Raw genomic sequence first — 11,470 nt, forward strand, 5'->3', positions numbered from 1 at the left:
TTTAACATGATTTAAAAAATGAATTATATGTGAAAAAATGAGAAATGTCCTATATACGGTTGACTAGGTCATGTACATGTCGATAAATACAAATTTCAGATAAACATCATATAATTACACTGTACTTTGAAGTTTGAAATAAGTTTGCTTACACAAGATTTAACACACACGAGTCATTTCAGTATTGATTACCGACTCAGGAAATTATGATGTCAATTGATGTAAATGTTTGATTTTCGTTCTCTCAGTGATGATATTGCTGAATTGTTTGCCATATTTTTATACATGATGCTCATTAACTCATGAAATTTTTTGATATTTTGTATAATATACATTTTAACCTCCTGATGTGTTCCCCTACAATTTTTCTTGTTCAGGGGGGGGATAATGTGACAGTGCGATAAGAATCACACTGCCACACTTTAATATCCTTATATTTCTGCCATTCCCGAATCTATTTTTTCATGTTTTCACACAACGCTAGCCTTTTCAAAGAAGATAGTATTTCACCCTTCTTCTCTTCGCGCCAACTAGGTTCATTGACTGCGCATGAATACACCCTATTACACTCAGAGAGCGTCCCTGCCTGATCTGCCGTTATAATAATGCGCCGCGGTCGGAAGACACTATACCATTTTCCTTTACATACAAAATATATAATCTAGCCCAATTTTAATTTTGGCTTTGATTTTTATCATGGATGGCAGATGTATAAAAGAAATAGAACCAAGGAGATCTGGAACTCTTTCATGACGCTTACTAATCTCCAGCACTGAATCGAAAGAGGGAACACGTCAGAAATTTGCTTTATGAGTTCAAAGCTCTGTTTGCCTGAGTCTAGCGGTGTTCGCAAGGTTTGCCTTAAGAGAGAGGTTATATAGAGAAACCCCTAACGGTTTCAGCAGAGTTTAAAAAGTTTCGTCGGTTAGCAATGTAGTGATGAAGTGTTAACAACCCGGGGCTGGACTTGCTGTCCACGCGCGGGTATAAAAGGAAAGTAAAATGTATATATATTTTTAGTTTTTCGTTATGTCTGTAGTTTTTTGTGAACGTCTTGTCTTCAATAACAAATTTTAAGTCTATACATCTATGGAAACATCAATTAATGCCTGAAGTAGACGTCATGTCTTCAATCTCATTTATGAGTACGAGAATCCAATCCCATATCTGTGGAAGATCAAGGAAAACTACCAACAAGAATTATCCAGCATATCAATATTTAACTTCATTATGAGAACTGTCTAAAACACTGAATCTCCATGCCGGAACTTTAACAAAAAAAATCTATATCTGTGAAAGATCTAAGAAGCCTACCAACAAGAAATCTCCAGCCAATTAAATATTTAACTTCATCATGAGCAATGTTTTAAAGTTCTGAATCATCTATATCTGGACTCCTACAAATACGATGACTACAACAATAATGTTTTAATCACAGTACATATTCCCCAGTACTGCAGCAGGCCCGCTTATCCAGTAGCGTCTTGTTTAAATTCAATATGGGTACCCAATAATTACAAATAGATAAATTTATATCTTCAATTATGTTATTTTATGATTAATGTAAGATAAAAGATACGAATGATTTAAATCAATTTTTGATACATTTCAACTGTTTCCATTGTTTATATTTTCGAGCGGCTATTAACGCAATGTACTTCCACTTTAAGTTCAGAATACAAAATATCAACTTGGCCATAAATATTGTAATAATAAGTCTATATTCATATTAAATATTTGTCTGTAATTATGCTTCATGTGTTATTTTAGTGCATGTAGTAATTCTTTTGATAACCAACTAATCTATTATTACAGCAAAATCATATCATATATATTTTATTATTGCTTTTTTAAGATCCAATCAATTCAGTAGAAGAGGTTTTATATATTTTTCCTCAACCTTCTTCTAAGCACCACCATCACAACTGTGTTTTGGAATACTCCATAGTATCATAGCTTATTACTATCCAAAAACATTTTTGGATACAATTTCGTAAAGAACTACTGCACAGTTACAGCATCAAGCAGTAGGGGAAGCAATTTGAAGTCAGTCAGTAGCCTAACCAATCTCTAGATTTGTTATGCTGAAGCAAAGAATATGCCATTGCTGTGTTGGCCGTTGGGATCCCCAGATCTCTTGTGATATTTTTCCTGTAAGATTTCATTAAAGACGAATTGTTCTTGCCTCCTTCTCCAAGGTTTACTCCTGTAAGCCCTGGAGAAATGGAGGCAATATCCTGAAGCAGCCAATAATTGAGGTTCAGAAATCTTTAATAACACGTATTCTATCCCTAGTGTGGCAGGAACTAGAATGCCGTATACATATTTGCCAGGTGACCAAAGGGCCGAAGATGGAGCTTCTGTTGATGATGATGATGTGTCTATGATAATATGTATTTATATGGGTCTGAAGCTGTCGTAGACAGCCTTTGCAACTTCGACAGCCTTATTTGTATAAAGTAGGTCCACTGGGTCTTCTAAGCCGATGTTAAAAAGTTTGGCCTGGGTTAATGGAGAGCTGAAGATGTGTTGACGAGACCGTGGGATGTCATCAGGACAATGAGGACAAAAGTTGGTGTAACTACACTGTCCATCCGCAGAAATCCTCATCCCCTTTAAGTGATTTGTCCTAAGTCTGGTTATGGTAGTCGATATGGCTCTGTCACAGTCCAAATCCGGAATGGAGTTTCTTTTAGCTTGTTGACCGATTAGTCTTCGGTCAGCAACAGCGTTGGCGTCAACGAGGGTCAGGGAGTTGGATGGCTGAGGAGAATTACGAGCCTTTGCAAGCTCATTGGCCTTCTTGTTATCAAAAATATTTACATGAGCCGGTATCCATTGTAAAATGCAGGATCTTTGAGCATCAATGATTTTGTTTGTGAGTTCATTGATTTGATGGTTAAGTTGACATTTGCCCTTCTGGATCGCCTGCAATGATGATCTGCAATCAGAGAAAATGATGATGCCTCTGGAACTCTGGTCCTCCCTTTAAGGAGGAAATTGAAGGAGCTTCTGTTGAAACTTAGATAACTTTAGTTTCACTTTAAGTTTAATTTATTAAAATGAAGTAATCACAGCTTTCACATGTGTGCTTTCTTTTTGTTCCATTCAAATTTAATATGATTTACCCTGTTCTATAACTATGCTTTTCTTTGTTCGGTAGTATGAGATTTTGAAACATTTCTGCCATAGAAATGTACTCTGTAACTATGTATTAAATGTATTTTATTATTAAAAAAATTGATCTATTTTTTTCTTTCTCTCTCAGGATGAAAGAGGACGCCTGATGAGAAGGGGCATCATGCGCTATGCAAATCTAGCCTTTGTCATCACCCTTACATGCATCAGCCCCTGTGTCAAAAAACGATTTCCCACCATGGACCACCTTGTTGAAGCTGGTTAGTAAATAGTCCGGAAATTTTGTTCTCTTTTATGCTGGAACAAGATTTTTTTTTTTTTTTTTTTTTTTGAAGTATATGTAAAGGTTTTATTCTTTTGCACATGTGAAGTGTACAATTGGATATAACCCTTTTTTTTTTGTCCTGTACATTTTTCATTGTTTAAAGGTAAAATATAAACATGTAGATATTGTTTTATTATCATAGCTTACAATCCATACATTTCTGGTTGTTTAAGTAGGGGAACATGGGGCAAAATGAAATAGTGAAATATTTACTCTGCTTTTAGCTCCACCTATCAGGTATTATTTTAACTATTTAGTACTATACGTAGTCTATTCCAATAAAGAAAAAAATACCGCCAAAGATTAAAGTAGTTCGTAATACAGGCAATTTTAAAAAATTGATACTCATATTGTAATATTTTGTTGTAAATTAAATTTTTTTTTACAATAAAATGATAAAGTTCTTGTTATTAACATTTTAAATATTAATTGAGACCTTCTAATATTCAATGCAGTATTAATTTAGTTAATGTTAAGCTTTTTTGTATTTAAAAAAAATTGTACAGTTAGTCAAGTACATAAGGGGCAAAGTGGATGGGGAAAAGCGAAATAGTTTTTAATTTACTCACTCAACCATTTAATATAAATCACTTTCGTTTTCAATTATTGATTAATTCATTTACAATCCTTCATTTATTAATTGTATTTATTCATTCATTCACTTATTATATTATACATTCATTTTTTTACTCGCTCATTTTTTTTTCATATATTAATTGGTTTATTTAAGTATTCGTTTAATTATTTCATTATCTTTTTATTTATTCATTCAACCTTTTATTTACTGATTCTTTTGATCAAAAATATGTTTTATAATCGAATAGAAAATATTTCATTGGAAAAATATTTTATTTTTCACTTTGTTCCGTGAAAAAATAAGTAAAAATTTCCGTTTTTTTTTTTTTTTGAAGACTCAAATTTACTGCCAAAAATTTAAAATACTGTTTCTATGCAAGTTTTATTATAAAATACAATGTTCCTTCTTTATGTGCTGCAATTGTCAAAACAAGTTTCCGATTTGTTCATTTTGAAAAAACTTGGTCAAATTAACCATTTTACTTTGCTCCACATTCCCCAATAACAGCTGTTTAAATGATACTCAATGTACAAAATATGGCCTTGTTCAAATGGGGTTGCTAGTTAACCAGACTGGTTGATCACAAATGTTGTTTGATGACATCATAGGTTAGTTTAGCGCTGTGATGCCCTACCTATGGCCCACAAAGCAAATATGTGTGCCCCATTGTTTTGTTTAATGTTAAAAATTGAAAACCACTTTCTTGAACTTCCCAAAAGAACTAAAAAACCTTCTTGGATAGGATTCAAAGATTGCCGGATTCAAAATACATCTCCACAAAATTGCAACAGAACTTTATCTTTTTCTTTTCTATATTTTGTTTTCATAGTCGCATGTGATTTGTCAAAATTTTAAATTTGTTGACTAATATTCAGGAATTTGTTTCTAGAAGACAGATAGCAATTTTTTTATTAATTAAATAACCATCAAGTATGGATCAGAGCAATTCTTGATTTGTAATTTTTCACCGTTTTCCATATTTTCCAGAATAACTTTAATATTGTTTATGTTCTGGACTTGCAAGATTCATCTTAATAAGAGATGCAACCACAGACAAGAAAAGGTTGGTCATTGCTGATTTAGTAAGTGTCTGTTTCGATGGCTGACCGGTTACTCTATTAACGCTTCTAGTCAGTGCTCAGTGAGCCCAACTTAACTGGTTGCTCTATTTGAACATGAACAAAATCAAACATCTTCCAACTACAATGCCAAAGTATTTGAAAGTTTCAAAACATGAAGTATGTTTAAAACTTTAAAAACTATGTAAAAAAAACCCAAATAGCAATACATATATATACATACATACATACATGTTTAAGTCTTGCAGGAAAACTTCAATGCAAAAGAAAGCAAACTTATGAATGAAAAGACTTCTGACATTTATTTCTATTTGCTTTTTTAGCGTTGGTTTTGAATTTTCAACTTATTTTCAAATAACATTCATAATGGTGATTCATGCTCAGTTGTACTTGAATATCCAGTTTAGGGGCTGTCCACATAAATAATGTAACATTTTTTTCAAAAAATTTGAATCCCTTTCCTTTTTATAACAAAGTATCATGCTTCACCTTACCTCTCCCCTCCACTTGACACATGTCACCTTTTTCAAAAGAAGATTGTTATAAAAGCATTTGATGTCACCTTTTCCTCCTCGTCACAAACTCACAATTTCATGAACTCCTCTCCCCTTTTAAACAAAAAATCATTTGTAGACAGCCCCTTATCTATTGATTTTACTATCAATTTATTTCAAACTGCTATTAAGATTAGCACTTCAGAAAATTTTTGTACAAGTCGTTTTCATTTCAGGCATACTCCTACCCAATGAGAAAAAGATCATGGAACACCTCAAGACATCCCACTCGACATACTGGATGCCTCTGGTGTGGGCATCCAGCATTGCCATCCGAGCACGCAAGGAGGGACGCATTCGGGATGACTTTGCACTCAATACTCTAGTAGAGGTCAGTGTATGAATTATCTATGCTTTTCAAAGCAATAATAACATAATCCAAAAAAAAAAAAAATTTCAACTGCTTTTAAATTCCTTACTTGTGTTTGCTTTCTTCTATACATTGGTTTGTGAAATGGTTTTATGTATTGTAACTTTCATATGTTCACAGAATTTTTTTTAGATTTGTTGCTTTTCTGATTCAAGTATTTTTTCTTCAGGCTATAGCAAACTATCGATCCCTATGTGGTGGCCTCTACAACTATGATTGGATCAGCATACCTTTAGTATACACACAGGTTAACTAAATAATATTTTATGTTTCTTTCCGGGTCCTTTTGTTAACCATGTATTGCTGTATGTGAAATTTTATGTAATATTGGTGTATCTATGCATATATAGTGAATACATATAAAGTTGAAAGTCAAAAATATGCACAACTTGGAAAAGTGGATGTGCGAAATTTCGGGGTTTCACGGATTTCAGGCCATAAACAAACTAACTTTTTAAGTGGTATCTTTAAACTGAAAAAATAATATAACAATAAAAAATTTGAAATATTCATGAATTACTTCACAGGACAATTGAATAATTTATAATCATAAAAAAAAGTTGTAACTAATTCGTTTAGCTTTCACTTAAAAAACTTTTAAACCCAAAAGTAATAATTGCTCTTGGAGTAACCACCACTACAAAGAAACAAAACCCAATAAATTGTTCCAATTTGGAAATACTTGGTATTTATTTTCAATAGTTCAGGCAGTTGTTTTGAATTGAAATGTCCAAAATCATCCACATTACTTTTACATGCTGAAATCTTTATTTTTGGCTTATTTTCGTGTTATTTTGATGCCACTTTTCACGTGAAATATTAGCTATTTGTTCTAACTCTGCAACAATCTTTTAGCATCTGTTTCCGGTCTACAATATTTCTTATTATTTCTTCAGTAGTACACAATATAAAGCATATTGAGTAGAAATACCAGCATATATTTTGAATGAATATGTTTTTATTAAAATATAAAATAACATAGTCAAAAAGCACTAATTGCAGAGTACTGCAGACAACTGTTTCAGGGTTTACAAGGGACTCCTTTTTCAATGCAAAAGAAATTTGCTTATGGATAAAAAGACATTCAACAAAAGAGCTTTTGTTAGATGTCTTTTCATCTATTAAGGGCCATGCATTAATTAAGTAAGGATCGCAACCGAGAGGGGAGTTGGAAAAATCTCTACATACCCTTACTTGGGGGAGGGCGGTGGGGATCAAACCCATTCTTACATAAGATTCTCCAAGTCTGTATTTTACATAAGAAATCGCGCGTTCAAGTAATTTGGCAGGGAGGATATTTCATCTGTGCCTAGAAGGTAAAACGTATTTGGATGAGGTGTTTTTTTATTCGCTTTACAAAGAATGAATAGTTAGTATTAAGTGAAAAAAAGAATTGCACTATGTAAATCATGTTTTTTTTAATTAGTATCGCATCACACACACAAAAAAAAAATGTCGAAAAAAAATCAATCTAGATTTTAACTTTTTTAATAAATATTTCTTTACAAAAAAAGATTTAATGAATTTAATAACAATTCAAGTGATGTAAGATTTGTTATTTTATTATTTTGAGAAGTGAAATAGAATCTTACATAAGAATAGGGAGGAGGGTTTTCAAAAATCTTACATTTCCTTACATAGGGGGAGGGGATCGAAAATTGCTAAAATCATCCTTACGTAATTAATGAATAACCCCTAAGCTCATGAATTAGTCTATTTAAGTTTTAAACTGTGCTCCTATTACAACAAATACCGATAAAACGAAATATCCATTTCAACAAATTAAATTTTCTGTCCTGATTTAATCTGTAGTACATTGCTTGAATTCTATTACAACAATTAAACTTTGCAGGCTGTTGAAGTTCAATGTAACGGGCATGGACGCCCATATGCAAAGTTGCAAGGGGGGGCTCAAATATTTCCCCCAAGGTTTAACTGGATATTTTCCCCATGGAAACTGATTTCAGGACAGATTAGAGTCATTAAAATTTGACATTTTTAATAACTTATTTATTAATGGCTGAAGAAGTAATGTTTTTACATTTTTTGCAAAGAAAGCTACTAAAAGCAAGGAAATTCTAATTTCAGAGGGGGGCTCGAGCCCCTCCTTGCCCCCCTATGTGGACGTTCTTGGTAACAGGATTTCTCTGTATTTCCAGTTGAACTCAAAACTTAATTCCTATTTGTTAAAATCTGAAATAAAAATTTTACCTTAATTCCTCTATTTATTTCAAAGATTATAGCCTTTTATTTCATATATGTCCACTTTACATCACCTGACCTCATACAATATTCATTTGTCTTAAGATGTTTTTTTACCACCCACAGTTGATGCAAAATAAATATTTTACAAGCTTCTCTTGCATTTACTCTAACACATTCTCTGAATATATGTCAGGTGGTGACCCTTGTGGTGTACACCTACTTCCTATCTACTCTGATGGGTCGGCAATATTTGGATCCTGTTCAAGGATATCCTGGTTATGATGTGGATCTGTATATTCCAGTCTTCAACTTCTTGCAATTCTTTTTTTACATGGGATGGTTGAAGGTGAGTCCTTTCTCAATTTGATTATGCAAAACTAAGAATATTAATGTTTTTCCTTTTTCTTTCTTTCTTTTCTTTTTTTTTTTTTTTTTTGTACAGTGTTTTAGACCAGTGGTTCCCAAACTTTTTAGACCACGGAATCCTTTCTGATATACTTTTACTTCAAGGAACCTCATTTTTATTTATGAATAAGAGACAGAATGTTTACAATATAGGAGTCAATTTCGGTTACTTGTTGTTATGCCACTCGGGAACCCGAGCTCGAGTGGCGAGGCTGCTCGATTTAAGGCAGAGAGTTACAGCTTCCGTTTTAATGGATCACCTATTTAGGTGGAAGCCTGATCTGGCTCAAACAGCAAACGATTGATGACAGCACCATCTATGGGCAGTTCAATAATTTCGAACCAAACCAGAAACCGACCCAGAGGTATCGTTTCACTTGGAGGACTTTGTGACTACAAATATATTTTAAATCTCCCAATTAACTTTAATGAAATGGTGGATCTTCGATTGGCTAGGACCGAACCAGAGACCCTCCAGTCATAAGTTCGATGCTCTACCGATCATGCCACCACGGCCTGTCAGTTTCTTCTATGTATAAAAACTACTGGTTTTGTGAAATTTTTCGTATTTTGACTAATTGACACATTTTAAGTCACACTGAACCCTATTTTTGCATTTTAGAAAGTATTTGTCCATTTGATCCATGTCCCTGGTATTGATTTTTTTTTCCCTTTAAACTCGTGGAAAATATTAAATTTATACAACAGCAAACTCGTGGCGGAAGCCTTATTTTCTTTATGACTTTCATGCAAATCTGAGGGTTTGGCAGAACCCACTTTGGGAGTTGCTGTTCTAGACACATTGTGCTTAAGAAGACAAGGAAGTAATATTAATAAGTTATATCAGGGCTGTCCAACTGGGGGCTCAACAACACATATTGTGCGGCCCGCAAACTTCTTATTCAGCCTATTTCTTTTTTTGACGTTTTATGGTGTCAAGAAGCATCCGAGACATCCATTCTTGGTCAAGCCGGGTTCCCCGAAATTTCCTCTTGATGGCTCTTTTACTCCTTTCATTGTATTGGGAAAAAAAGGTACAGGACATCTACAGGTCAAGGTCCAGCAGTCCTACCCTGCGCACTGGTGCAAACTAATTCCTAGAAATAGTATTGCCTCGTGTTGGCAGGGAGAGAGGGAGGGAAGAGAGAAATTTGTTGATTTCGAAAAAGAAATTGAGAACTTGCTCTTGTCAACTGTCTACTCTTTTAAGTTGATGATATTGCTCTGACTGGTTGCGACACATGTTAGGTTCTCAGATAAGCTTGCAGCTTAAGCTCCTGCCCTTGTAAAGAAGGCAGATCGGTCTCAGTTTTATCATTAAAATGTAAGCAAATTGTTTTATAATCCTTCTATTTCATTGTTTTATAATTAATAATTCAGCTATTAATTGTTATTGTGTAAGAGGTTATTGTTCAACTTTTCAAACTGCGGCCCTCCATGTGATGAGTGACCGGAATTCTGGCCTATGGGCTCTTTTCAATTTGACAGCCCTGAGATATACATGGTGAGATCTAAACGTAATGAGCCTTTGTTTAAAAAGACAAATTTTTTGAGCTAATCCGTACAACTAATTAATAGTTTTAAAAACAGGCACCTCCTGCAACAATGTATCTATGTAGGCGGCTTTTCCATGATTCAAAGGCATCCCTAAAGTCCTGTTCTGAGATATTTGCAAGGGCTGCCTTGACGTGCTTGGATGTCCTCGACGGAGTTGAAACGTTTCCTTTCCAGCGCTGATTTTAATGGTGGAAATGAGACGTCAGGAGGCCACAAGCCCAGACTGTAGGAAGGTTAGGACACCACAGGAGCATCGACTCAGACCTTCTTCAGTCAGAATTTTCAGCACAAGTTAGGGGCAGACTTTCTGCATGTGCAACTTCTCTGTAACAATGAATTGCACCGTTGTCTCCAATAAGTCCAGGGATTTTGCTGCTTAGTAGAGACTCAAACGCCAGTCCGTGTTTAAAAATTCACTCTCGTTGTACATTCACGTCAGTATGGGCTGAGGAAGGGGGGTGTCCAGACGGGGATTCGTCGGTCACCGTTTCCCCGCCTTATGAAAGGCCTTGTACCACTTTTCTACTTGCGAATAGAACAGACACTCAGCTCCAAATGCCTGTTAAAGCTTTGCAAATGTTTGGGAAGGAAACTGGAAGCAAAATTTGATCTCTTTGCTTTGCTCTGACGAACTTTCCATATCGCCGTGTCACGCACCACCATATAGGGGTTACTGTTAAAGCTGATGGTACCGCTCCAAAAGCTGGGAGGTAACTGACCTGCGTTGCACTGTAAAGCCAACAACCCCCACCGCTGTCGCTATCAAGTGGAGCGAGCTGCAAGGTGTGCATGTATCAGTATAACGTGAGGCTCATTACTTTTGGATCGTACCATGTATGTAATTTAAATAGACTTCAGACATTGTCCTAGTTTTTGTTATTTTTTTAAATTTTATTTTGCTGTGCCTCAGTTTTTCCCTTTTTCTTAGGTTGCAGAAACTTTAGTGAACCCTTTTGGTGAAGATGATGATGATTTTGAAGTCAACTGGATTATTGATCGAGATATACAGGCAAGTTCTCATGCATTTGATAAAAATTAATTTCCTTTAAATATAAAATGGGGACATGAAATATGATCTTTTTAACAATGACTCAGCTATGTTTGAATGATTTTGCTAATCATGATATTATTTATACTTAATCTGACAAAAATGGAAAGGCTTTTAAGGTAAACATACATGCAGAATTAATGAATCTGCGAATGTTCCAAATAAGATGTTGAAATGTAAAGATTGTTATCGCCAATGTTTTTAAGTTTATT

The 11,470-nt window shown here is 34.4% G+C and overlaps 1 protein-coding gene across 1 annotated transcript in view; it reads left to right on the forward strand.

The window, feature by feature from the left end:
- The window catches only part of LOC129233869 (bestrophin-2-like), a gene marked incomplete at its 3' end in the record, with an annotated part of 39,040 nt that extends 27,821 nt beyond the window's left edge, over positions 1-11,219 (forward strand). The window contains exons 2-6 of the mRNA XM_054867798.1: positions 3,269-3,398; positions 5,850-6,004; positions 6,213-6,290; positions 8,442-8,594; positions 11,139-11,219. Of these exons, the coding sequence (XP_054723773.1) occupies positions 3,269-3,398; positions 5,850-6,004; positions 6,213-6,290; positions 8,442-8,594; positions 11,139-11,219 (597 nt within the window). The remainder of the gene's footprint in view (positions 1-3,268; positions 3,399-5,849; positions 6,005-6,212; positions 6,291-8,441; positions 8,595-11,138) is intronic.
- Positions 11,220-11,470: the final 251 nt, after the last annotated feature.

Source organism: Uloborus diversus, unplaced genomic scaffold (assembly GCF_026930045.1).
Source record: "Uloborus diversus isolate 005 unplaced genomic scaffold, Udiv.v.3.1 scaffold_756, whole genome shotgun sequence".
NCBI classification, from domain to species: Eukaryota; Metazoa; Arthropoda; class Arachnida; order Araneae; family Uloboridae; genus Uloborus; species Uloborus diversus.